The following is a 26,811-nucleotide window of genomic DNA, read 5'->3' as shown; positions in this document are numbered from 1 at the left end:
CTTGGGTCTGTGTCTGGTGTCTTTCCTCCGTGCCACGGTGCCCTGCTCTGTGCGGGGCCATTTCCCCCTGTGCCAGGGGCTACCCCAAGCCCCCTGCCCCTGGGGGTGCTCCTGGGGGCAGTCTGAGCCCAGCACCCCGCAGCCCCCACTCCCCCCTTTTGGGGCTCAGCCCCAGGAGGCAGCTCCGTGTCCCCTGCTGCTCACTGACCTCTCCCCACCATGAGATGGGGAAGGGAGAAGTGCCTGAGCTCTGGGCTGGAGACAAAGCCAGGTCACGGTGTAATCACGGTGTAAAGCAGGAGCTGTGGGGGTGAGCGGAGCAGAACAAGGCCCTCATTCAGTGCTTCCCAGCTGTGGGCGGCCCCTTCCAGGCAGGCAGAGCTCAACGTGCCTGGCTTGGGAGGATGAACACCACAGCCCCAAGCATCCCCCTCCTCCCCCTCCTTCCCCCTGCTTTTGTGGCTGAGCAGGAGGCAGCGTGGGATGGGATATCCCCCTGGGCTGTGGGGTCAGAACCCAGCTCCGTCCCCTTTTACTGGGACTGACTGGGACACAGCTCACCCTCCTCATGGTGCTGTGCTGTTGGAGTGAGAGCAGCATCGGTGCAGCCCCCAGGGTCCCCCAAATCCATAGCCTGCGGAGGGGGCAGTGGCAAGGCCGTGCCCCCCCCCAAAAGGGCTGTTCCCTGCTGCATGTCCCACACAGCAATCCAAGGTGGGCACGGAGAAGCGGGACTCTCCTCACAGAAATATCTGTGCCCCCCCAAGCACTGCTGCTGGGGCCCTGCTTCCTGGCTGGAAATCACTCTGAGCGGTGTTGCCTTCAGGGGCCAGGGGCGACCAACCCCAGGCCGCTCGGTCCTTCTCCTCCCCACTGTGGTGGATGGCAAATGGCGTTTCTTGGCGAGTCACACAGGCGTTATATACCCGAGCCCACAGCGTCACTTCCGCTTGCTTCCGTCACAGCCCACCCGCTGCTGTCCACCAAGGGGGGGGCTCCACCTTTCCGTGCAGCGCCACAGCTCCCGGCCGCCAGGCCCTAACTGACAGAGGGGGAGCACAGAATTGTCTCCTTTGGCTTCTGCAGGGCCTCTGCTTGCTTCTCCTTTCATTAAACTGCTCCTTGGTCCAAGCCCTGAGTTTCTCTTTTTTTCCGTGGTATTTTCCGCCCCTGCCCTTTGAGGAGGAGGAGTGAGAAAAGCCTGGCGGAGCTCAGCTGCCCGGGGGTGTCCGCAGCCATGTGAGCAGCAGCAGAGTCCTTGAGGGTGCGAGCACAGTGCCAGCCCTGTGTTATCGCTGCTGCTTCCAGCAAAAATCCCCCGCACAGCATCCGAGTGCCTGCTGCAAAGCAAAGGGACGTGGCACCCCCTGTGGGAAATGCTCCGTGTCCAATAACAGGCCCAGGCGAGGATCTCGGCAAAGCAGCATTTTTATTTGCCATTGCAATGCCAGGCATCCCACAGGCAGGAGCACACCCACTAGTTCCATAGCACAGTTTATTTATTTTCTCTCTCAACAACTGGGACCCTTCCCTAGTTCCCCACTGACTGCGTAGTCCAGGTTCACAACCTATCCGGCGCGTCACAAATAATACATGGCTTTCAGTTGCCAGCCTGTTATTTTTCAAGTTTTTCATGACTTTTTTTTTTTTTCTTTGTAAGGTGGCAATATTTCTTCCCTTATCTGACTTGACACCGTGATTTTTGCTTAATTGCGCTAAGGAGTGTGGTTATTTTACAAGGTTGTCTGGGAAGCTTTCTTATCACTGCAAGCATATCTCAACGCCACATTCCTTCCTCCTATACGATGTAACATCTCTTCGCAAAAAACACAAAACCACTCTTGCATCTGGTCACATATATCCTAATCAATGCTTTTCCGTAGAATATCAATCTATAAATTGTATCCTACCCCCCCCCCCACCCCCCATTATGCAAATCCAAGAATCAGCTTGTTGTTACATTGTGCATTCCCACAAAGCAGCAGCATACCCGGTATGTCTGGTACTTCCTGTGCTTATGTTACCAATTCTGATGCAAAAACAACATTTTGGTTCCCACAATTCCCCCCTTTCCTTCTTTTATAAGTTGTTGATTTTTTGCAAAACTCTCTCTAAGGTGTAATTCGGTAGATATCTTCCTCTTCTTCACCTCCTTTGCTTTCCATCTCCTCTAATATCATCATCTGACCTGGGTAGGGTGGTGGCTCCATGGTCATTTGTTTCAATAGTGCTGTTTTAATTAACTGCTGGACCAGTCCTCTCGCACAGCATAATGCAACAACTGATGGCTGTCAAAACTCCTACTGCTACGATCAAGGATGTAAATATGGGCACTACCATCTCTTTCCATTTACCAAACCGAGATTCCAACTATCCTGTGATGGAAGTGTCTGTTCCCGAGTTTTCTGACAATTCATCAGGAAGGGTGGTAAGCCCTTGCAATGCTCTAGTTACTGTGCCATCCGGGGCAGTACTTCTGGGGATAAAAGTGCAACAACAGCTGCCCTGCATCACGCACACACCTCCCTTCTCCGTCAGCATCATATCTAATGCTATTCTGTTTTCCCAAGCCATTCTGCTGGTGGCATCTAGTTGTTCAGCAACTCCTCTTATCACATCCCTTGTATGACTTATGAATCTCTGCTGATTATAAAATGTAACGAATCTAATCCACATTCTTGTGGATTGTTACTCACCAGAACAATGAAGACTCAAACCCTGCAGCAATTTGATTTCTAGCTTTGTGTTCTTTGGGAACTCCTCTAGGCACTCCGATAGAATCTATGTATACTCCTTCATCAAACGATATTCTTAAGGTTTTCTACTTCTTCTATGACGTTTCTCTTTCAAATGCCAGGGTGAAAGGTATAGCTAATTGAACAAGTGCACAGATGCCTCCCCAGTTAGATGGTAGGATGGACTGTAAGATCTTCCCTCTGCTGTACCACCAAAGATCTGCCCTGGGGATCTCAAGTCCTGAGCACTTGCCCACCAAGTCCTTGGCAGCATTCAGGGTCCCAGTGCACAAGGCCAATTCTCCCAGATGCTGGGTAGCACTCACACCCTGCCATGAGAAGCAAGCTGTGTGGTTACCTACAGCTGTGGAGAACACAGGGGGAACCCTGATATCCCTGTCACGCACGGAAGGGAATACCAAAGAGAGAGAGAGATTTACAGGCCTCATTTCCCTAGGCAGTCTTGTCTTGGTACAATGCAACCACACATTGCATCCCCTGGGAATCCTTGGTCCACCCCAATGAGGAGGGCACTATCTGGGCAGTCGGTTGCCCTGAGGCACAAGCTTAGCAGTTGGTATGGTTGAGACTCTGGACTGTAAATCTGACCCATTCTATCCAAGCATTCACATCCCCATACCCTGTTTCAATGTCAAATGTTTGCCTGAGACCTTTTATTTCTTTAACTGCAACAACTGCTGGATTTTGAAGAGGACCTCCTGCTTCCTTCTCAAGTCTCTCCCTATTTTTGGTGACATTAGAGGATGGTTCCCATGCAGCCATCCTAAATCCGGCTGTTAGAATTTCCCAGTCACCTCTGCTCCAAGACCAAAAGTACAGTTAATAAGGTCATCAGCCTTATTAATCGTTATAGTTATGGGATTACATTGCAGAGGCTGACAGTTAGACTGAACAGTTCCTTTAAATATGGTATTTTGTCTCTTTAACGCCTTTAAGCTATTACTTGGACTGGGTGCATATGTCCACCCTTTAGAAGTGGTCGTCCACCGAACATTACTCCATCCTGGGCAAGGGGGTCGGTCCTTTAAACAATCCACTAGTCTTGGATTCAGGGCAGAGACACTTGTTTTAGCTGCTTAATTGTCGTTGGGCATTTAAATCTCCACAAGCTAGCACCTCACAAGCATCAGACGTGATGGTTTGTGGTACTTCATTCTTTGTCACATTCACCCATGTCTTGACGGGGTATCCTGCTGCTCCTATTGCCTGGTCATCCTTTCTCCATGTTGTCAATTGACCAAGGCCTTCTTAGAGGCATACAATCACCAGAATCAAAATTAATAATTGACCTCTCCCTGCCATTATTTTTAAATCTTTGGTTTCCAAATAATTATCAATATAAAGAATAAGATGCACACTGTTATTAGAACAAAAACCCCTTGGGGGCACTCCAATTCTGTATAGGCCAGTCCTTTCTGCCTATCACAATTCACATTTGTTAGTTACCCGTGAAAAATAAAAGGTTGGTCTACAATTATAAGCTTTTATCCCACCTAGAGTCTACTATGAAAATTTTCTTTTTAACTTTCAACAAGTCTTCTGGAGGAACAACTTCCCAGGTACTAGGGTTGATGGATGCTTTTGCTAGAGTATAGTGAGTCCAACCTTTTTCCACGATCCTTATGGCCATTTCAGTAGTTAATAATACCTGGAATGGTCCTTCCCATTCAGGCTGGAGTTTTGATTCACAGAATCACAGAATCACAGAATCACAGAATTTTCTAGGTTGGAAGAGACCTCAAGATCATCGAGTCCAACCTCTGACCTAAAACTAACAGTCCCCACTAAACCATATCCCTAAGCTCTACATCTAAACGTCTTTTGAAGACTTCCAGGGATGGTGACTCCACCACCTCCCTGGGCAGCCCGTTCCAATGCCTCACAACCCTTTCAGTAAAGAAGTTCTTCCTAACATCTAACCTAAAACTCCCCTGGCGTAACTTTAGCCCATTCCCCCTCGTCCTGTCACCAGGCACATGGGAGAACAGGCCAACCCCCACCTTGCTACAGCCTCCTTTAATGTACTTATACAGAGCAATAAGGTCACCCCTGAGCCTCCTCTTCTCTAGGCTGAACAAGCCCAGCTCCTTCAGCCGCTCCTCGTAGGACTTGCTCTCCAGGCCCCTCACCAGCTTCGTCGCCCTTCTTTGGACCCGCTCAAGCACCTCGATGTCCTTCTTGTAGCGAGGGGCCCAAAACTGAACACAGTACTCGAGGTGCGGCCTCACCAGAGCCGAGTACAGGGGGACGATCACCTCCCTAGCCCTGCTGGTCACAGTGTTTCTGATACAAGCCAGGATGCCGCTGGCCTTCTTGGCCACCAGAGCACACTGCTGGCTCATATTCAGCCGACTGTCCACCATCACTCCCAGGTCCTTCTCTGCCTGGCAGCTCTCCAACCATTCCTCTCCCAGCCTGTAGTTCTGCTTGGGGTTATTGCGCCCCAGGTGCAGGACCCGGCACTTGGCCTTGTTGAACTTCATACAGTTGACCTCAGCCCATCGGTGCAGCCTATCCAGATCCTCCTGCAGAGCCTTCCTACCCTCGAGCAGATCGACACACGCACCTAGCTTGGTGTCATCTGCAAACTTACTGAGGGTGCACTCAATGCCGTCATCCAGATCATTGATGAAGATGTTAAAGAGGACCGGCCCCAGCACCGAGCCCTGGGGGACGCCACTAGTGACTGGCCTCCAACTGGACTTGGCTCCATTCACCACAACTCTTTGGGCCCGGCTATCCAGCCAGTTTCTAACCCAACGAAGCGTGCGCCAGTCCAAGCCAAGAGCAGCCAGTTTCTTGAGGAGAATGCTGTGGGAGATGGTGTCAAAAGCCTTGCTGAAGTCAAGGTAGACCACATCCACAGCCTTTCCCTCGTCCACCCAGCGCGTCACTTTGTCGTAGAAGGAGATCAGGTTCGTCAAGCAGGACCTGCCTTCCATAAACCCATGCTGGCTGGGCCTGATCGCCTGCTTGCCCTTCAAGTGCCGCATGATGACTCCCAAGAGGATCTGCTCCATGAGCTTCCCTGGTACTGAGGTCAAACTGACCGGCCTGTAGTTCCCCGGGTCTGCCCTCCGGCCCTTCTTGTAGATGGGCGTCACATTTGCTAGCCGCCAGTCAGCTGGGACCTCCCCCGATAGCCAGGACTGCTGATAAATGATGGATAGGGGCTTGGCCAGCTCATCTGCCAGTTCTCTCAGTACCCTTGGGTGGATCCCATCCGGCCCCATCGATTTGTGGACATCCAAGTGCCGTAGCAGGTCACCAACCAGTTCTTCGTGGATGGTGAGGGCCACATCCTGCTCCCCGTCCCCTTCCACCAGTTCTGGGTACTGGGTATCCAGAGAGCAACCGGTTTTGCCGCTAAAGACTGAGGCAAAGAAGGCATTGAGCACCTCCGCCTTTTCCTCATCTCTTGTAACTAAGTTTCCCCCTGCATCCAGTAAAGGATGGAGATTCTCCCTAGTCCTCCTTTTTGTGTTGATGTATTTATAAAAGCGTTTTTTATTATCTTTAACGGCAGTAGCCAGATTGAGCTCCAGACGAGCTTTGGCCTTCCAGACGAGCTTTGGCCTTCCTCTCTCTAGGTAAGTATTAGGACCCAATCTCCTGCATGGAATGAATGTATTGGGAATTCCAAAGGTGGGCTTTGCGCCAACAGTCCATGGACCCTGAGAGATGTCAAGGAAGAAGACAACCCGAGTACATAGTTTTTAAGAAAAATATCTTTAGTTTCAAAAGTAGGTATCTCACCACTTCTATCCAGGTACGGTAGTCCAAACAACACCTCATATGGCAAAACTCCTATAACTTTCCTAGCAGCAGTCTGAATTCTGAGAAGAGCCAAAGGTAAACATTTTGTCCAGGGAAGTTTAGTCTCTAAAACCAGTTTTGACAGCTGTTTCTTTAACGTCTGATTAATTTGTTCCACTTTCCCAGAGGAGGAAGGATGCCATGGAGTATGAAACTCCCATTTTATTCCCACAGTTCTCATTAATACTTGTAGAATAGATGAAGTAAAATGACTTCCTTGATTTGAATCTATATTTTCAACAATCCCATATCTAGGGATTATTTTTTCCAGACTATCACCACGCTAGCTGTTGCTGATACTGAAGGAAAAGCTTCCACCCATCCTGACAAATGGTCAATTAACGCTAGCAAGTACTTAAGTCTACCCACTTTAGGTAATTCAGGAAAATCTTGGATGCTCTGAAAAGGTCAAAGTCCTGGCTCCTGTCCACCCAGAGGTTGTTTCCACAGAACCTTCTTATTCACTTGTTGGCATGTTATACAACTATTACAGACCTGCTTAGCTGTGTATATATTCCTACACATACATATTTTCTTAATACAGTCACACATTGCCTGGACTCCCCAGTGGCTTCCTTGATGTAGAACAGCTAAAATTTCCCTCGTTACTTGTTTATTTACCATTTCTCTACCATCAGGGAGAGCTCACCGTCCTTCTGCCTCCTTTGTTCCTAGCTCCTTGAAGGCTTCGATTTCTTTTTCACTGAATATTTGGTTTTCAGGTGGAGGTTTTATTTCAGGTACAAGAAGCAGCTTCATTTCTACTTCTGATTGCAAGGCTGATTCTTTAGCCCTTTCATCTGCAATTCTGTTTCCCCATTCAACTAGGGAGTTTCCTTTTTGATGTCTTCTTACATGCACCACAGCAACCCCTTCTGGTAGTAATAGATTTTCCAAAATTTGTCTAATTAATTCTTCATGGACCGATTCCTTTCCCTTGCTGTTTATTAAACCTCTTCCTTCCCAAATTTTTCCAAATGTATGTACCACCCCATATGCATTCCTGTTTCTGGGTTTTCCCATTCAAATGCAAAAATATCCCGACTTTCAGGATCCAGTGGGCATGCCCAGAAGGCATCCTTTAAATCTGTAACACTGAACCATTCGTGCTCATAAATAACTTTACTCATCAGAATGTAGGAGTTAGGAACCACAGGGTGGCGTTTTTGTGTTATCTCATTAACCTTTCTCGGGTCTTGCACTATGTACGAACCATCCAGCTTTCGTACTGGGAAGACTGGAGGGTTATACATGTACATGGAGAGCTCCATTCTCATCCCCTTCACCGGCTGAAGCCCCGGCTCCACTTGCAGCTCTGCTCCTGGCTCCAGTCCTGGCTCCCAGATCCATCACCAGCGCCGGTCCCTGCCCCGTTCCCATCCCCATTCCCGCTGCTGTCCCCAGCCCTGTTCCTGTCCCCAGCCCTGCTGCCATCCCCACTGCTGTCCCCATCCCCAACCCTGACATCATCCCTCCCCACCCCCTCTCCCAGCACGGTCGTGAGGCTGTGGATGTGGTCTACCTTGACTTCAGCAAGGCTTTTGACACCGTTTCCCACAGCGCTCTCGTCAAGAAACTGGCTGCTCGTGGCTTGGACTGGCGCACGCTTTGTTGGGTTAGAAACTGGCTGGATAGCCGGGCCCAAAGAGTCGTGGTGAATGGAGCCAAGTCCAGTTGGAGGCCAGTCACTAGTGGCGTCCCCCAGGGCTTGGTGCTGGGGCCGGTCCTCTTTAACATCTTCATCAATGATCTGGATGACGGCATTGAGTGCACCCTCAGTAAGTTTGCAGATGACACCAAGCTAGGTGCGTGTGTCGATCTGCTCGAGGGTAGGAAGGCTCTGCAGGAGGATCTGGATAGGCTGCACCGATGGGCTGAGGTCAACTGTATGAAGTTCAACAAGGCCAAGTGCCGGGTCCTGCACCTGGGGCGCAATAACCCCAAGCAGAGCTACAGGCTGGGAGATGAGTGGTTGGAGAGCTGCCAGGTGGAGAAGGACCTGGGAGTGATGGTGGACAGTCGGCTGAATATGAGCCAGCAGTGTGCTCAGGTGGCCAAAAAGGCCAACAGCATCCTGGCTTGTATCAGAAACAGCGTGACCAGCAGGGCTAGGGAGGTGATCGTCCCCCTGTACTCGGCTCTGGTGAGGCTGCAGGGTGGCAGGAGGATGCCCCAAGCTGTCCCCCACACACCACAGCCCTTGGTCCCCCCCCCCAGGACCCCCTCCCCAGCACAGGCACTGCGTGACCATCACAGGGTGGGGACAACACAGCCCTGCCTGCCAGGGGGGCAGCATCCAAGGGCCCCCATGGGGGCTGTCCTGGAGGGCAAGGACTCCCAGCATCCACAGAGACCCCACAGCAACGTGCAGCACAAAATAGTTTATTAGCAGCGTGGCGGTGCCCATGGGGGTAGCCCCCAGCCCCGGCAGGGTGGACGTGGTCACAGCTGCCCTGGGTGCTTGCAGGGGCCCTGGTGGGGGGACAGGGGGACCAGGCCGTGCTGGGCCACGCAGCCCCAAAGGTTTCTGAGCACCTCTATGACGCCGGGAAGGTCCTGCAAGTCCTGCCACAGCAGCTGCAGCAGCAGGGGCACACGCTGCGGGGGGAAAGCCTGAGTGAACAGCTCTGCGTGGGACACCCCCGGCATGGGGGGACGACTCCAAGGTGTCCCACACCTCCCTGCCCCACGCAGTCCCCTCCAGCCTGAGCCCTGTGGTCCCCTCCACCTCCCCAGGCAATGTCCCCCTGCCCCTCTCCCCGGTCCCCTTTTAACCCCAGGTCTCCCTCCCCCCCTGCCCCCAAGCCCACCCCACCTGAGCCTTGGGCAGAGCCAGCGCCGCATTCGCCATCACCTTGGGGTCCTGCTGGCCCTTGTCCCCCCCGAAGAGCTGCACCACAGCCTTGTCCTGGGAGGAGGATTCCCCCGCAGTTAAGCTCCATCCTCCACACCTCCCCCCACCTCCACAGGGACCTCCCCCCCTCCGGGACCTCCCCACCTGAGCTGTGCTGGAGCCTGGCGAGGCGCTGGGCAGAGCCTGCACTGGCCCCTCGGGGTCCTGCTGGCCCTCGTCCTCCCTGAAGAGCTGCACCACGATGTTCTCCTGCAGGGGAGGATGCCAAAATCAAGGCAGATGGCAGGGGGGCACTGCCACAAGTCCCAGCCTCAAAAGAGGGGGACCCCAAAGGGCTCAGCACTCACCCAGGGTGGGGCCTCCTCCTTGCTGTCAGCAGCATCGGTGCTGGGGCCACGCTGGGGGGTCAGGGCCAATCTCCACTTCAGGGGGCGCTGCGGGGTGACGCTGCCATCAGCAGGGGAGGGAGGAGGGGCAGGCTTAGACCCCCACCCCCCTGGCTTGTCACCCACCTGGTGGGTGCCCGACACGCAGCTGCGGGGGGTGAGGCGCGGCGTGCGGAAGAAGCGCTCTTTGGACACCTCGAGGCGCTGCAGGGCGAGACGGTGGGGGGGGGGGGGGATTTTGGGGCATGGGGCTCAACACTAGTGCCTGCCCCTTAACACCCCCCCCCCCCAATACAAACCATGGCCTTTGTGAGGGGCACACGGCGAGCCAAGCCGACGTTGGATGGTCCAGATGCTTTGAGGGGCTCAGCGCCTGCAGGCAGGGGGGGTCCTGAGCCTCGGCACGGCCCCCCCAGGGCAGTGTGGGGGCAGGGGGGGAACAGGGGCTGTACCTGGGGTGCTGCTTTCATTCGAGGGGAGGTCTGGGAATAGGGATGTGCTCTCCTGGGTAACGAGGGAACCTGGTGGTGCAGCCTGGGCCCCCCCCACGGTTTGTGGGGGCCCCTGTGCTCCCCGGGCAGCTCCTGTGGTGCCCCTGGCCAAGGGGATGCGGGCAGGCACTCTGCGGGCCAGGCAGGGTTTGCCCCCAGTGGCTCCCCCCACCTCACTCAGCTGCTCGCTGGGCAGGACAGGGGCCAGCACAGCCGGAGGGGTCTCTGTGGGGAAGGAGAGGCAGAGTTATGGGGTGGGGGGTCACAGCCATGGGGGGGGGGCAGCACCCAAACAGCTGGGGCCTGCAGGAGGTGGGGTGGGGGGCACCCACCTGCCTTCACCGCTGCAGGGGGCTGCTGGTCCGTGTGTTTTTTGAGGCTGCAGAGGCAGGAGAGGATTTAGGGGTAGGGTTAGGAACCCCCACCCCCCAAAAAAAAAACAAACAGCGGGGGAAGGGGTTGCCGGGGGGCATTGTCCTGTGCATGGCTCGATCGTGGCAGGAACCGAGCACCCCCGGGACAGCCCCAAAGCCGGACCCGGTCCCGGGAGGGACGTCCCGGCACCGGCCTCTCCCCTTCTCCACCTCCTCCCCACCCCGGGGGGCTCCCCCCTCCCTCCCCTCACCTGCGGGACCGGGCCCCGGCCGCCTCCTTCGGGGCTTCACCGCGGGGCCCGAGACCCGGGGCGGCGGCGGCGGCAGGGAGGGCGCGGGGGAGCGGGGGGGCCCCGGGAACCCGAAGGGAGAAACCGGAGGCGCGGTCGAGGAGGCGCTGGAGGGGCCGCGAGGCCTGCGGGGAGCGGGGCGCGGAGCGGCGGCGGCTCCGGGCGGCGGCACCGGGGGCGCTCCCTTGGGTGCGGAGGGAGCCGAGGCGCAGCGGGACGCGCCCGGCCAGAGAGGCCCTGCCGGCGCCGCCGGGCCCAGCCTTGGGCCGCGCTCCCGGTACGGCTCCCGGTCCCGCTCCCGGGCCTCTGAGGATCGCGGCCAGCGCCGCCGGGTCCGCCTGGAACGGGGGCGTCCCGCGGGGCTCCGCGGCCCGGCTCTCGCCGCCGCCGGGGAGGCCGCGAGACGCCATGGGGGCTCCGCGCCCTGCGCCCGGCCCTGCCGGGACCCCCTCTGCGGGCCCCGCTCCGCGCGCCGCCGGTTTACAAACCAACGGCGGCGGGGATTGGTCCCCGCGCCGGGCGGGGCGGGCCAATAGGAGGCTTCGCGACGCAGGCGGCGCGGGCGGGATTGGTCAGCGCCGCTCAAGCACCGCCCCCTCTCAGCTGCCCCGGCAGGGAGGGGCCGACCATAGAGAGGAGGCGGCGGCACAGCGCCCCCCTGCGGACGGGGGGAGAGCGGCGGGCGCGGGAGGGGTCGGGGGGCCCGGGCCAGGGCCCGCAGAATCACAAAATGACAGAATTACAGAATTACAGAATTTCTAGGTTGGAAGAGACCTCAAGATCATCGAGTCCAACCTCTGACCTAGCACTAACAGTCCTCCACTGAATCATATCCCTGAGCTCTCCATCTAAACGTCTTTTAAAGACTTCCAGGGATGGTGACTCCACCACCTCCCTGGGCAGCCTGTTCCAATGCCTAACAACCCTTTCGGTAAAGAAGTTCTTCCTAACATCTAACCTAAAACTCCCCTGGCGCAACTTTAGCCCATTCCCCCTCGTCCTGTCACCAGGCATGTAGGAGAACAGGCCAACCCCCACCTCACTACAGCCTCCTTTAAGGTATCTGTAGAGAGCAATAAGGTCACCCCTGAGCCTCCTCTTCTCCAGGCTGAACAAGCCCAGCTCCCTCAGCCGCTCCTCATAGGACTTGTTCTCCAGGCCCCTCACTAGCTTCATTGCCCTTCTCTGGACGTTTATGCGGTGCTGGGCAGCACAGGGGGTTGTCCCACCAAAGTCGTGAGTCGTGCTCTCACAACGCGGCAACTTGCCATGGTTATATGCAATAAAGAGTTAGATATGTGTGAAGTTTCACAGCAAGCCCTTCTGAACAGTTTGTAGCCATCAACAGCCATGCTGCAGTCGTGTGAATCATCCTGCCAGATTTCTGTGATGGCAACTACATCAAAGTTTCCTCTAGCACGGTGGCCTCCAGCTCCTCCTGGTTGTCACCCATACTGCGTGCATTGCTGTAAATGTACCTCAGCTGGGCCACCTTTTGGGACGGAAAAGCCCTAATAGCCTCTTGACCATACTTGGGTGTTTCCATAGTTAACCAACCCTTGTGTCCTTCCTGCTGAATGTTATGCCATCCTCCTCCTTCACCAAGACACTGACATGCAGAAAAGACTACACAACCATGGTGTTGTAAAGTAGGCATACTTTATTGCGGTGCACTGGGCGCACTGGGAATAGGTTCCCTCAAAAAGTGCACGCCTGCCCGGTCGTCTCTCACAACATTCTACATGAATACTGTTACATATGACATGAGCTCTAGTACATATTCATTATTTTCCCCGAAAAGGCAGACCTCTTCCAAGTACTCATTTCCATCCTCCCCGCCCTCAGCTCCTCCTGGTTGTGCTTGCGCAATGTAGCCTGGTGGTCGTGGGCAGGGGGCTTTCAGGATGAAGGCAACGAGGAAGAGGAGGTTAAATGTTTTACCTTTCTGGACTTTGACCTTCTGTTGGACAGCATTTAGAAGTTTTTTGTTTATCTTTGCCTTATTTCCTGCCAACAAGTTGTTCGTCCTTCCCTCATCCGTTGGCCTTGAGCGATATCTTCCTTTTTACATCTGCTTCTCATAAGGTTCTCATCTACATCCCAGATAATTAGGATATTTTACCATATATGTAGCTAAATATTAATTTGGATAAGTTTTAGCATCTTCCCCATCTCAACACAAGACTGCAAGGTCTTGCTAGCACATTCCTCACCCACAAGAACTGGCAGGTTACATTCAGGCTCCACTCTAGTGACCCCGCTTCCACCCCCACTTCATACCTAGTCTAAAGCTCTGTCAATGAACCTGCCAACTCTCATCCTAAAACCCTTTTCTGATGGTGGAATAAGCTATTTCTGTCTGTTCTCAGCAGGCCTGGTCTCGTGTAAATCGAGCCAAGGTCAAAAAACCCAAACCCCTGCCAGTGATACCAAGCTCGAAGCCAAGTCTTAATCCCATAGCTCATTACGTCCAGTCCCTCATTACTTCCTATAACTGGAGGGATAGAGGAGAACGCAACTTGCGCTCCCGAACCCTTGGGAGTCTCCCCAAGGCTCTGAAGTCCTTCTTCATAGTCCTTAGAGAAGGTTTCATCACTATTTCATCACTGCCTACCTGAAACAACAAAAACCTCCTTTTTATGGAGGAGGTTTTAATGCAGTGGGTAGTCTGACTAGACTTTGGTGACACCTCCACGTAGGAAGAGCCATCACCCTCACCATTGTCCAGTTGTCCTCGGACCAACCACATGGGAGAGCAAAGAGTGGCTTGGGTGATCATCTGAACCCTCTCTTCCAGAGACTTGCAGACAACCCGTCCTTTCTCCCTGCCATCCTGCCCACATGTACTTGCCATACCTGCACATGGAAGGTCTGAGCAATCATTCCGTCCACGTCGTAGGTGAATAGCCCAAGGAGCGTTTCCGCTTTGTCCTCATCCACTCCCTCAAAGACAAGAGATGATGGGGGCAGGTCAGTCTCAAGCAGGCCATCAGAAAAAGGAAAATGCTGAGGCCAAAGCTGGGAATCCTTTCCCACCTTCCTTGGCTCTAGCAGTATTCTAGTACAAGTGATAGTGAACCCAAGTCAGGGCACTTGGAGCAATTGCTCCCAGATCCTTGTCTGTGAACCACAGAAGAAGGTTCCAGCCATGTCTAACAATGCTCAAGTGTCTCCAGTGCCCCTCGATAGGATGCGGTGCTCTGCATCAACCAATCCTCAGATATCTGAGGGAACACACCACGCTTTCTGGCGCTGCTTTTCCTTGGGGCCAGGGCCTCCCAAAAAGAAGTGCCAGGCAGAGACTTACAGAGACAGCAAACACTTTGGGGGCGCTGCTGACTTCTCCGGAAGGAGAGACTGCCCTGGAGATATGCCAGATGGTAAAAGCTGCTGGCCAGATTGTCACCGGCAACCGAATGACGGCATGTCCCTGAGATCCTCGGAAGGCCCAGCAGTCGCCTGGGGAGATCCTGGGCTGCAACGAGAAAGCCAGTGACTGTCAGTGGCAAGGCAGTCAGAAAGCGAACAGATCTGGCTGTTCAACAAGGAGCCACAGACCTTGCCTTCTCTATAGGTCGCAACTCAGCTCACAAGTAAACGCTAGGCTATGAACAGAAGGTGAAGATGCACCAGTTTTGAGAGTGTCTAGGCTCGATTGCCTTTCGCAATCCAGTTCTGCTTTCTCAAAGGCAGAGGTTTGAGAGGCTTTCTCAAAGGCTACAGAGGCAGGGTGGTGTTCCTAATGTACATGTATGCCACTCCATCACCCTTCAAAAACTGAGCTGGACCTGTGAGGACCATTTCAGGCATTCTTCAGGCTGACTTGGTTGACCAGATCAGTGCTGGGGGGCCCAGAGAACATCTCTTGCAGCTTCCATGGCTCGGCACACCCCCAGAACTCCCACCCATGCCAGAAACGCATGGTCTCCCAACCAGAAAGCAAGAAAGGAAACCAGCTGTCACAATTTCTCTTGCAATACCTGCAATATAGTCTCTGGATGTTTTGCAAAAGAAAAGAGTGGAAAAATCCACCACTTCTTTGCGCCTTTCCCACCATAACTCTTGGAAGTCCTCTGCACATCAATTGTGGCACCTGAAATGAACATGGAAAGAAGTTCACTAGGACAGGCAGGAGATTAGCAGAAGCAGTGAATTATGATGTGTTTCTCAGGCTGAATGCAGAGCTTGTTGCTTTGGGGAGGGTCAGGCACGAGCTGTGTGCAGTGAACTCTGTCTGCATACCTAAGGATTTCAGGGCCCAGTCAGGCATCCAGGTGTAGATTTTAAGCACCTTTTCAAATGCATTCCTTGTGAAGTGCAGAATGTTCTGGGGAAAAAAAAAAAAAAAGGAATGGAGATACAGCAGTGAGCACAAACACACAGCAGTTCTGCATGAGCAGACTTGTAGGAGAGAGCTAAGGGCTCCATGTGAGAAAACCCAAGGCAAGACCTGTCAGAAAAGGTGCCAGACTGTGAGCATTCCCAGATGAACCAAGTGAAGCCTGGCAAAGGCCACCAGTGTCCAGAGCCAAAGCACAGAGCGCCTTCAGGTTCTGCCTGAGAGCCATGTTCCCCACCCCGTGTACTCTCCAGACCAGCCTGGAGATGGAGTCATGCCCTGAGCCAGCTGCTGCATGCAGAGGCCCCTTTCCAGCTGGCCTGGAGGATGGGCCTGCCAGCTAAGAAGTCCGACCTGCAAGTTTCTAGGAAGGGCCTCCAAAGCCAAGCCAAGGCCAGCAGGTGCCTGGCTGGACACCCAGCCCAGGGAGAAGTTCCCAGTGCTGCTCAGAGTGCAAGCAAAACTGAGCCCTGGCAGTCAGGTGTGGGGCAGGCAGCACAAGGACAGAGCTACCACCGCAAAGGGCCAAGGAGGAAGCCCTCAGAGGGCACTGAGCTCTCTGACTCGCCCCCAGCACCTTTACCTCTCTCTTCTCCCTTCGGATGTGATTATCTTCCAGAACCTTGCTCACTGCCTGCACAAACTGTTGCACTGCAGCAGACATATGGGCTTCCTTCTCCTGGAGCTCCTGCCTCTTCTGGTCAAGCCAAAGCAGTGAGGTCCTGGAGGCAAAGGGAAAGCAGATCTTGTCCAGCAGCAGCCCATCGGAGGAAAGGGTTCCCATGGGCCATCTACCTCCCCCCTTCCCCAAGCCCCTCAGCCCCTTTTCCCTTACTCTGGTTTACAAAAGGCTCCTTTCCACTACCACAGATAAAGGTAGGGAGCCGTGAAAACAAGGCAAGGGAGTGCAAAAATAGCACACAGCTGGCTGAGCCAAATCCCCAGGAAAACTTCCATGTCAAGAAAGCGCTCTTACCCGCTAGACTTGTGCTCTGCTTCGGGCACTGCTAACGTTGTCTGGAAGATAAAGACACTCCACTGGAGAAAGCACGAGGAGCACTGCCAGGGCTTCCCAAAGGAGAATGCCCCAGTAACAGCTGGCCAAATTTTCCCATGCTTTGAGGCAGTTTGGAGAGATCCCAAGCCCAGAAGTCGGGCTCTTTAACTAGCTATGGTCAGCAGAGCACCGTCTGCATTTCCATTTGCTTTCCTATCCCACCCAACCTCTCCCAGCGGTACAGAGGGAGCAAACGCCTCTTCTGCCAAAGTGCTCCTCTCTTCATCCCGTCCCTGCACAGGTCACTTGGGAAGATCCGTCTGCACATTGAAGCCCATCCAGGTGCCAAGATGGACTGACCAATACAATTGCCCACCACCCAGGGGGAGGAGGTGGGAGTAGATAGATGGGGGGGAAGGTGCTTTTGGTTTCTTTCCTTTGTTTCTCGCTCCTCTAGCTTGTTAGTAATAGACAATAAATCTTAGTATCTCCCTATGCTGAGTCTGTTTTGCCTGTCACAATAATTACTGCGCTATCTTCTTATCCTTATCTCAACCCTTGAGCCCTTTTCATCGTATTTTCTCCCTGTTCCTCTTTGAGGAGGGAGAGTAAGAGAGCGGCTGTGGTGGAGCTCAGCCGCCCACCTGAGTAAAACCACCGCAGAGGCTCAGGGGAGACCTTGTTGCTCTCACAACTCCCTCCTAAGAGGTTGCAGCAGGGTGGGAGTAGGTCTTTCTCCCAAGCAAGAAGCAACCGCAGAAGAGGAAATGGCTTCTGGTTTCACCAGGGGAGGTTTGGGGTGGGTATGAGGAAAAATTTCTTCCCCAAAAGGGTTGTTGGGCCTTGAAAGAGGCTGCCCAGGGAAGGAGTTGAGTCACCGTCCCTGTGGCTATGCAAAAGATGTGTAGATGTGGTGCTTGGGACGTGATTTAGGGGTAGACTAGGCAGGGCTGGGTTAGTGCTTGGACTTGATGACCTCGGAGGTCTTTTCCAGCCTCAATGATTTGACGATTCTATGATAATAAGCAGAAGTGCTGAGACACAGAGCTGACCAAGCAAACATAGAGACATGGACAAGGCACAGACCATGAGGATTCTTTTTAACAGAAGAGTAGAGAAAGCAGCTAGAAATAGAAGATCTTTCTAGAAGAGAACTTTCTGAGCTAGAGAAAGAGGAAAGCATTTGTGTGTAACTTCAAACTTCCAGAAGAAAAGAAAAAACTTGCTAAATGTGGGCAAGAAAAATACAAAGAAATAAAGCCACCAGTTATGATTAAAACTTCAGAAATATTTTGTATTCATTACCGGTGAGCTTTACGGAATTTGTCAGAAATATTTGTTCCTGGGGGTGAATCTGTCAAATTCTCTTAAATTTAAGTGTCACTGACAAACCTTTGAGTCCAAAGAAATAGGTACTGAGTGGTGCCCCAGCGGGCAGGAGGGCAGAGGTGGCTGTGTCACCCAGGTGTCACAGTGGGGCCATGACATGGCAGCCCAGCTGGGATAAATGGCCAGGGGTGCGGGCAGGCCCCAGTGGGGATGGAAGCCCCTGGCAGCAGGCAGCAGCAGAGGGCAGAGCAGGACAGGACAGGGAGGTGAGTGTGTGGTGGAGCAGGGGCTGAAGCGGTGTCTGAGGCTGAGCAGGGCCAGAGTCCCGCTGCAGCCTGAGCAGGGGCTGGAGCTCAGCAGCTGTTGGAGCAGGGGCTGGCTTTGAGCAGCCCCCACAGCAGAACAGGAACCAAGTGTTTGCTGCAGAAATGGTGTTGCAGACTTTCAGCCCAAGCAGTGTTATGAAAGTTTTTGGATGTCCTGGGAAGATGCTTGAGTATCTTGGGGAGATGCTTGGTTGCTCTGGGAAGAGGCATGGGTTCTCCAGGGATATGTTTTGGTGTCAAGGGAGGTGCTTGCTTGCCCTGAGCAAGACAGTTGGGTACTCCAGGAAGGTGTTGTATTCCTTGGGGAGATGCTTGGCAGGCCCACAAAGATGAGAGGTTTTCCTAGGGAGGAGCTTGCATGTTCCCCCGAGATGCTTAGGACCTCCATGGAGATGTCTGAGTGACCAAGGGAGAACCTTAGGTGCACAGGGATATGCTTATATCCCCTGGGGAGGGAGGTGTTTGTGAGCTCTGGGAAGACAGCTCCTTGGGCTCTCTAGGAAGATGCTGCTATTCCCCTGGGAGATACTTGGGTGCCCCAGTATGTGCTTGAGTACTGCAGAGAGCAGTTTGTCTCCTCCAGGGAGGGTCCTGAGTGCTCCAAGAATGTTGCTGAGTGCTCCAAGAGTGTTGTTGAGTTCCCTGGGCAGGTGTTTTTTTGCCCTGTTGAGACGCTTGCGTGCTCCAACAAGATTGCTGAGTGCTCAGGAACGATGCTTGGATGGTTCAGGGAGATGTATGTTTCCTCAGGTGAGAAGCACTGGTTTTCTGGAAACAAGCTTGTGTCCCCCTGGAAGGTGCTTGTGGAACACAGGGAAGCACTGCGGGTCTCCAGAAAGATGCCTGGTTGCCCCTGGAACTGCTTGTGTATCTTGAGGAGATGCTATAGTGCACAAAGGAGATGCCTGGATACTCCGGGGACATGCCTGGGTGCCCCTGTATTACACTTTCTAGCTCCAAATTGATGCTTGGGTGCTCTTGGAATGTTATTGTGTGCCTTCAGGAGAAGACTGTGTGCTCCTGGGAGGTGCTTGGATGCCCTGAGGAGATGCTAGCATGCCCTGGGAAAATGCTTGTGTACACCAGGGCGATCCTTGGTCTTCAAGGGAGGTGACTGCATTGCCCAGGGAGGTGTTTGGCTGTCCCAGGGAAATGGATGGTTTCTCCCGGAACATGTTGGTTTGCCTTAGGGAAATGCTTGGGTGCTACAAGGATGTTCTTGGGTGCCCCTTTTAGCCAGTTGGGCACCCACAGTTGATGCTACTGTTTCCCAGGGGGGTGCTTGGGTCCTCCAAGTTGATGCTTCTTTACTAAGGGGAGATGCTTTGGGGTAATGCAAAGAGGTGTTGGGATGCAACAGGAGAGATCCTTGAAGGATGTACTTGACTGCCGTAGGGAGATGATTTGGTGCTCTATGTAGATTCCTATCTTCTCCAATGAGATGTTTTTGTGGTGTGGGAGAATTTTTCATTGCATCCGGAGTGAGAGGCTTGAGTGCTAATAGGAGACATATTGATCCCCCAGGAACATACTTGTGTCCCCTGGGGAGATGACTGGGTGCCCCATGGACATACTTGAATGACCCAGGGAGGGGCTCCTGTACCCCACAGAAGCTCTGGGGTTCCAAGGGAGGTGCTTCCCATCTCCAATGAGATGCTTGGGTTCTCATTGTGTGCCCCAGGTGGTGTTTTGGAGCCCTGGGGAGATGCTTGGGTTCTCCACTCAGATGTAGGAGCATGGTTGGGAGATTCTTGGGTACTCCAATGAGGTGCTTGAGTGTTCCAGACAGGTGCTTCTATGCTGCAGGGAGATGCTTGGTTGCCTGGGGGAGAATCTTGTGTGACTAGGGGGTAAGTTTGTGTTCTCCAGGGAGGTTTTTCTTTTGCCCCAGGGATATACTTATCATTGAATCATAGAGCCCTACAATGGCTGAGGTGGAAAAGGACCTCAAGTATCATAAAGTTCCAACCTCCCTGCCACAGACAAGGAAGCCACACACTTTAACAGGTTGCTCAGGACCTCATCTAACCTGGTTTTGAAGTCAGCTAACGTGGTCATCTAACCTGAACTTATGTGCCCTGGGGAGAAGCTTATATACCTTGGAAATGCCCTTGGAATCTCTAGGAAACTGCTCAATTGCAAAGGGTCACTTGGATGTCCAAGGAGGTGCCTGGGTACTGCAGAGAGCCATTAGTGTTCTCCAAGGAGTTGCTGGAGTGCTCCAGTTGTGCTCTGGATTGCCTTAGGAAGGTGCTTGGATGTACCTGTGAGAAGTTTGAGTTCCCCTGGGAGGAGCTTGTGACCCAGAGGCAGGTGCTGGCAGCCTCTAGGGAGGTGCTTATGTGCCACTTGCAGTGCTTGTGTGCCATGGGAAAATGCTTGTATACCCCAAGAAGCTCCGTGGCTCCTCCAGGAAGGTGCTTGGATTCCCCAGGGAGATGCTTGTCTACCAAGTGAGATGTTTGGCTGACCTGGGTCGATGTATGGTTTCTCCAGAGAGGTGCTTCATTGCCGGAGGGAAATTCCTGGGTGTTTGAAAGATATTCTTGTGTGCTCCTGAGAGATGATTATGTGCCTCAGGCCATTCTGTGCCCAAAGGAGATGCCTGTGTGCTCTTGGAAGTGCTTTTCCACTCCTGTGAACTGCTTGGGTCCTGAAAATGTTCATGCTTGGGTGCCCAGCAGTAATGCTTGATTAGTCCAGGGAAATTCCTGGGGCCTTCAGGGACATGGGAAGTATCTTGGAATGTTCCTTGGGTGGTCCAGAAACATGCTAAGGATGTCCCAGGGACATTTTTGGGAGACCCAAAGAGTTGCTTGGGTGTTCCAGGGAGGTGCTTCTATGCCCTGGGGAGATGCTTGGGTACTGCAAAAAGGTGCTTCTATGTGTCACGTTAAGGGGTGTAGCTGATTAACTGTTATGGGCCCGGTCGGATTCAGGGTACTGAACTGTCACAATCACAGATTTACCAATAACGCATTAACTGTTAGGGGTCCGGTCGGATTCACCAATAATGGATTAACAATTAGGGGTCTGGTTGGATTCAGAGCACTGAACTACCACGGTCACGGATTCACCAGTAACGTATAACCACCTTTACTCGTTTAACCACCGTATAACCAACATATAACCAAAGTATAACCACCCTTATGCATTTAATGAGAACTATCACAACTAGGAACAATGCAATCAAGTGCAATTTATTACAGCAACAGGTACACAGGTTCTTTGGATTGCCGGCGATAGTGACTGTCTGTAAAGCAAGCTAGCATGCATGAAATACACAGGTGACACAGGTGCGCAGCCTGGAAATTAACATGTTAAAAGGCACAAGGACTCTAGAGAGATTTATAACCAAGTGTTAAAATCTCACCCAAAGGTGTCCCACTGGGGGGGAAGAGACACGCAGCCCGTCGACTAGTCCCAGGAGTCAGGAGGTCCTCAGGATGTTGTATTCCCTCAGGATGGTATCTCACCTGACAGTGGTATCTTCCCTAACATCCCCTCTCTCTTAGGCCAATTTATATTATTTTCTATCTTTTAGGTGGAGCTTGAGTGACTTTAGTCAAGCTTATCTTAGTTTTCATTGGTAAAAAGTTCTCCCATCTCCGTTTAAAGTAATATGCTCTGAGAAATTCAGAGCGCATGCTCAGTGAGGGGTGGTCGCACCTTGGAGGCAGGTAGCTTTTGGGATGTGTAATACACAATAAATGTTTGTTCATTGTCTTTTGTAAAAACAATGAGTTCTGTTTGAGGAACAGGAGTTGTGAAAACTCTCTGCTGAAGTAAGGAGCTGTATAATGCTTGGCTAGACACTATGAAAATTCTTTTGCTTAATGTAACAAAAAAGAGACCCCCTCCCCCCCCCTTCTCTCCTTCTGCATCTCAGTTGCCTCTTTTGTTTAAAGACCCTGCTGCAAAGCTCATGTAACCATCTCCTGATAAGTTGCTAAACTAGTGTATCAACATCCTGCCTTCCTGTCTCACGCTGGGCCAACATGACCAAATAAAAAAAGAAGTTGAACCACAACGCCGAGGAAGACTACGGCCTTCATCTTCACGACCACCAGAGGGACAGAGACGACCCCCTAGCAACAGTGCGCGCAGTCACAGAATATACCAGGACGTGCTGCGTAATCCTGAAATCACCAAGATATAAAAAGGGACCCTGGCGGGGGTGAGGTGCGTGCCGTTGGTGGAGCCGAGACTCCCCGGCCGCCCAGCGCTGTTTTGCTTGCTGTTGCTTACTCAATAAATTCCTTTCTATTATTAACGCAATGCTCTCTGAAAATTAATTAAGGGGGCAACTTATAACAGGATGGAGGCTTGTTTTGTTATCATAATGCTATTGTAATGAGGAAAAGTACACTAGGGTACAGCATTTGTCAAAACATGACAGGTCCTTGGCTCAGGGTAGCAAAAAGTGAAGCTTATCAGTCTCTGTGTGCACAAGAAGAACAGAGTCCTCTGCCCTCCTGCCCACTGGGACACCACTCAGTACCTATTTCTTTGGACCCAAAGGTTTGTCAGTGACACTTAAATTTAAGAGAATTTGACAGATTCACCCCCAGGAACAAATACTCATGAAGTGGGGAGGGGGCGGAGGTGGCCATTGAAGTGCGTAGACGGCCGCTGTCAGATGCAGGCCGCCATGTCTACCCGCCCCTCCCACCCTCCCCGCCTCGTGGAGCCGCCAGGTCTACCCCGCCGTCACGGCCATTGGTCGAGCCATCACGGCCACTGCTAGGGGGCGGCCCGGCTGCCTCGTCTACACGGCCACACGCAGACGCAGACACGCGTGCACAGACGCGCGTGCCCACACGCTTCCCTCCCCTTGCGGCCCGCAAGGTCTATCCGCCCGCCTCTCGCGTGCAGGGGAACGGGTTTGAGGCGCCATTCATTCGAATCGTTCACGCTTTAAAAATAATTAAAAAAAAAAAAAAAAAAAAAAAAAAACATCGAAGAAAACCCTCAGCAGCAGCACCAGCAACAAGATAGCATGGGTTCCACTTGTCGGCGGGGAAACGAAGAGGTTGTACGAAGCATGGGAAAAAAGCGTTCGCTCTCAGACTCTGGCCACCATGTTGTCCTGGTTTCAGTTAGGACAGAGTTAATTTTCTTTCTAGTAGCTGGTAGAATGCTATGTTTTGGCTTAGGATGAGAAGAGTGCCAATAATACACTGATGTTTTAATTGTTGCAGAGCAGTGCTTACACCAAGCCAAGGATGTTTCAGCTTCTCACTCTGTCCTGCCAACGGGCAGGCTGGGGGTGCAGCAAGAGCTGGGAGGGGACAGACCCAGAACAGCTGACCCAAACCGGCCAAAGGGGTACTCCATACCATCTGACATCATGCTAAACAATATATAGGGGTGGCTAGCCAGGGAGAGGAGGGCTGGACTGCTCGGGGTTAGGCTGGGCATTGGTCAGCAGATGGTGAGCAATTGTTTAGTACACATTATTAGTAGTAGTACTATTATCATTATTATTGTTATTATTGTTATTAATATTTTCCTGTCTTAATAAACTGTCTTTATCTCAGCTCACAGGCCTCACTTTCCCCTTTGTCTCCCCCATCCCAGAGAGGTAGGGGGGAGGGTGAGCGAATGGCTGTGTGGTGTTTAGCTACCGACCGGGTTAAACCACAATGGTCCTTTTGGCACCCAATGTGGGGCTCGAAGAGTTGAGATAATGACAGAACTGACTAGAGTGTGTTAAACTAAAATTGGTGTAAGTATTAGACCTGCTTAATAGTTGCTAGTCATAATGCTTATTGCTTTAATCTCAAGTCTGCTGCATCTGTTTTCCAAATTGAGTATTATAGCACGTTATTTTTCATAAGTACTCTCTGTCATGTTGTTTATTCTCTCCGGGCCCTGGTAAGATCATTATGGTACTGTGCATTGTAACAGTGGCTTATGAGGGGATGAAATTTCTGATCATGTCTCTAACTTGGTATTTATACTCAGCAATGTCTTCGACTCTATACTTTGGAAACCATACCTTGGAAACTATTATCAATTATGCCTATTGCCTTTTTTCATCAGGGAGCCGGTCTGTGGAGGGGAAAGGGGAAGGTATTTTTTCTTACTCGTTCACTCTCCCTTGCTCCTTCACCACCCCCTTATCCTCCTTGTTCATTCTCCCTTTCTCCTTCACCACCCTCTTATCCTCCGAGCTTGTTACAATAGTTCTCCAAGATATTGAATATCCTTGAGATACTCAGACCAGCATAGTCTTGTTGTTATGTCTCCTGAATGTGCTTCAGGTTTTGTTTAAAGTTAAACAACTACTTAGGAATCTCATCCAGAGATCTGTCCTGAGGCAGGATAGTTGTGAGTGGTAGGGAGTATGGGAGGATATGGGCAGATTTCTAGAGCAGTGGGCACCTCCAGTGTTTTGGAAATTCACCCCTGAACAACTGCAAAATCCCCCCAAAAATGGTAGAATGCTTGAAAAAAGGGTGTCATGACTCTGGCAGTTCCAAAGTGATATAAATCACTGTAACGTGCTGGGGTCTGGCTCATGCCTACCGAGCTGCAATTGATACTACTATCAACTTAGTGACAGACCCTGCGGCCACTCCAGGTCCTGTGACAGACCCAACAGCCACTCCAACCCCTACGATGGATCCTGCAGCTGCTCCAGTTCCAGCTCCTGCAGCCGCTCCAGTTCCAGCTCCTGCAGCCACTCCAGCTCCTGTGGCTGGGTCAGAGAAATGAGCTGTAGCAGTGCAAGTTGCCCCTGTAGAGAAGGTGAAAAAATGGTATAGAGATTCAGTTTGTTTATAACGCAGAGAGTCTTCTGCTAAGTCTAGGTATAGAGAACATGATGCTGGGCCATCAGGGGTTCAGGAGGAGGAAGATGAGGATGCCAAAAATCAACAGTAACTACCTGAAACCTATACCAGCGTGAGATACGAGATGTGTGAAAAGATTTTGGTCGTTGCATAGGTGAGCAGCTTGTCACCTGGCTGCTCTGGTGCTGGGACACCGGTGCCAATTGTGTGGAATTAGAGGGCAAGGAAGCCAGGTGGCTGGGATCCCTTGCTAGAGACGCAGGCATTGACAAAGTAATTGCAGATGGAGCACAATCTCACAGCCTCTGGAGGCGTCTCCTCTCAGCTGTGAGGGAAAGGTATCCCTTCAAGGAAGAACTTGTATGTCTACCAGGCAAGTGGACCACTATGGAGAAGGGAATCCAGTACCTGAGGGAATTAGCCGTACGGGACGTGATTTATGAGGACCCAGACCTCAGACAAACATCCAAAGACCCAGATGAAGTCAGGTGTATATGACCCATGTGGTGGAAGTTTGTATGGAGTGCACCATCATCATATGCCAGCTCATTGGCAATAATGGCCTGGAAAGAGGATGAGGAACCCACAGTGGATGAAGTGGCTAAACAACTCTGGCAGTACAAAGAAAGTCTCTCCTCTTCCTTACAGGCCTGTATCTCGGCTGTGGAGAAACTTTCTGAAGAGGTCCACCAACTTAAAGAGAATTTATCTTCCTCCCCACCTGAACAAGCCAGTGTCCACCAACTAAAAAAGAATACTTTGGGGAAATTGTCAGAAAAGTTCCACCAACTTGAAGAGAGATTTCCTCCCCACCTGTACAACCCGCTGATTGTAAACCCGTTCTACCAAGTAACCTGTAAGAAGAATGATTTTGAATGGGGCCCTGAGCAACGACAAGCCTTTGAACAAATTAAGATGGAAATAGCTCATGCAGTAGCCCTTGGGCCAGTCCGAACAGGACCAGATGTAAAGAATGTGCTCTACACTGCAGCCGGGGAGAATGTTGCCTATGACAATTACCCTTCTTTCCTTCTTGGTGGAGGCAATCTTCAGGTGTGGAGGCAGTCTTGACTGTGTTGCCCTTGGCAATCTCCTGGGTGCACCTCCCACCACATCCTCACCTACCTGCCAAGCTCCAGAGCCTCAAACCTATTGTGTAAGGGCACCTGGGAAGGTGAGGTGCGTAGGGAGGGGGGCTTGCATGCAACACCGAGTAGGGACCTGTTTCCATTCCTCCCCATCTCTTAGATCCCCTCCTTCTGCCCGACAGCGAAAGGAAAGGGGGTCCACCACTGTTTGGGCTGTATTACCCCAGAGCTTTTCTTGCAGGCATGGCAGGGAGTTGCTCCACCAGTCTATCTCCTGCTCACACTTGCTGATGGTCCTTAGTCTCTCCACCTCCTCCTTGAGCTCTGCCACCAAGCTGATCAGATCATCTACGTACTCAAACCTCATGCAGGTGCTATCTCTGCCACCCTCCGTTGGAAGCAGCAGGTCTTTTTGGGCTGGCACTTGGTCTGGGTTACCACAGACTTTTTGGTGAGAGCTTTCAGCCTAATGGAGACCATGGCCACTTTTGTTGCCAGGTAGGCAGTCAATAGGTGAGCTGGTCTACTGAGTTGGAAGGTATATTCTGCCCCGTCTGCTTATCACCCAGGGCCATATCTTATGCAGGATGTGCTGGCCAGGTCTTTCTGTTCCTCTTCTTGATCTCAGCAGAGTTTTTGATCTCACCATCATGTCCTAAGACTGCGGCATTGCCATCTGCAAACCCCTGCACTATGGGACCCTCTTGTGCAGTACAGCTTGTGTCAGGATGTTAGCAGCTGCCTGGGGCAGTGAGTTTCTCAGTGCTCTGCTGCACACCGCCATACACTTGTGCTTCCACTCTGCCAAGGCAATGCTGTGGACCAGTTCATCTGTTAAATCCCCCAGACCCTCAAGCTCTCCTGCTCAGACTCTTAACTCAGGTAATTTGGGCTTATTGTAGTTAGTGGCTGTTTAACCTTTCCTTGTTTTGTTGTCAGCATGCAGTCCAATGTGCAGATTTTCAGGA

At 52.3% G+C, this 26,811-nt stretch overlaps 1 protein-coding gene across 1 annotated transcript; it reads right to left on the bottom strand.

The window, feature by feature from the left end:
• Positions 1-8,938: 8,938 nt before the first annotated feature.
• On the bottom strand, positions 8,939-11,448 carry TROAP (trophinin associated protein). The gene is made up of 9 exons (XM_068663679.1): positions 10,929-11,448; positions 10,636-10,682; positions 10,265-10,528; positions 10,112-10,185; positions 9,939-10,016; positions 9,774-9,860; positions 9,571-9,675; positions 9,388-9,480; positions 8,939-9,170 (listed from the first exon to the last, which is right to left on the bottom strand). Exons 1-9 carry the CDS (start codon positions 11,375-11,377, stop codon positions 9,015-9,017), a joined length of 1,353 nt encoding a protein of 450 aa, XP_068519780.1. The 5' UTR covers positions 11,378-11,448; the 3' UTR covers positions 8,939-9,014.
• Positions 11,449-26,811: the final 15,363 nt, after the last annotated feature.

The sequence above is a fragment of the Anas acuta genome, chromosome 29 (genome assembly GCF_963932015.1).
Source record: "Anas acuta chromosome 29, bAnaAcu1.1, whole genome shotgun sequence".
In the NCBI taxonomy this organism is placed as follows: domain Eukaryota; kingdom Metazoa; phylum Chordata; class Aves; order Anseriformes; family Anatidae; genus Anas; species Anas acuta.
Note: the sequence above shows the minus strand (reverse complement) of the source record. Positions and strands in the feature narration are given on the sequence as shown.

Bases quoted from the DNA above. Each gene is read 5' to 3' on its own strand.
- TROAP (XM_068663679.1), bottom strand. From the start codon at position 11,377: ATGGCGTCTCGCGGCCTCCCCGGCGGCGGCGAGAGCCGGGCCGCGGAG. The intron at 10,186-10,264 runs GTACAGCCCCTG...CCCTGCCTGCAG, and splicing joins GAATGAAAGCAGCACCCCAG to GCGCTGAGCCCCTCAAAGCA. The intron at 10,017-10,111 runs GTTTGTATTGGG...CTCGCCCTGCAG, and splicing joins TGCCCCTCACAAAGGCCATG to CGCCTCGAGGTGTCCAAAGA.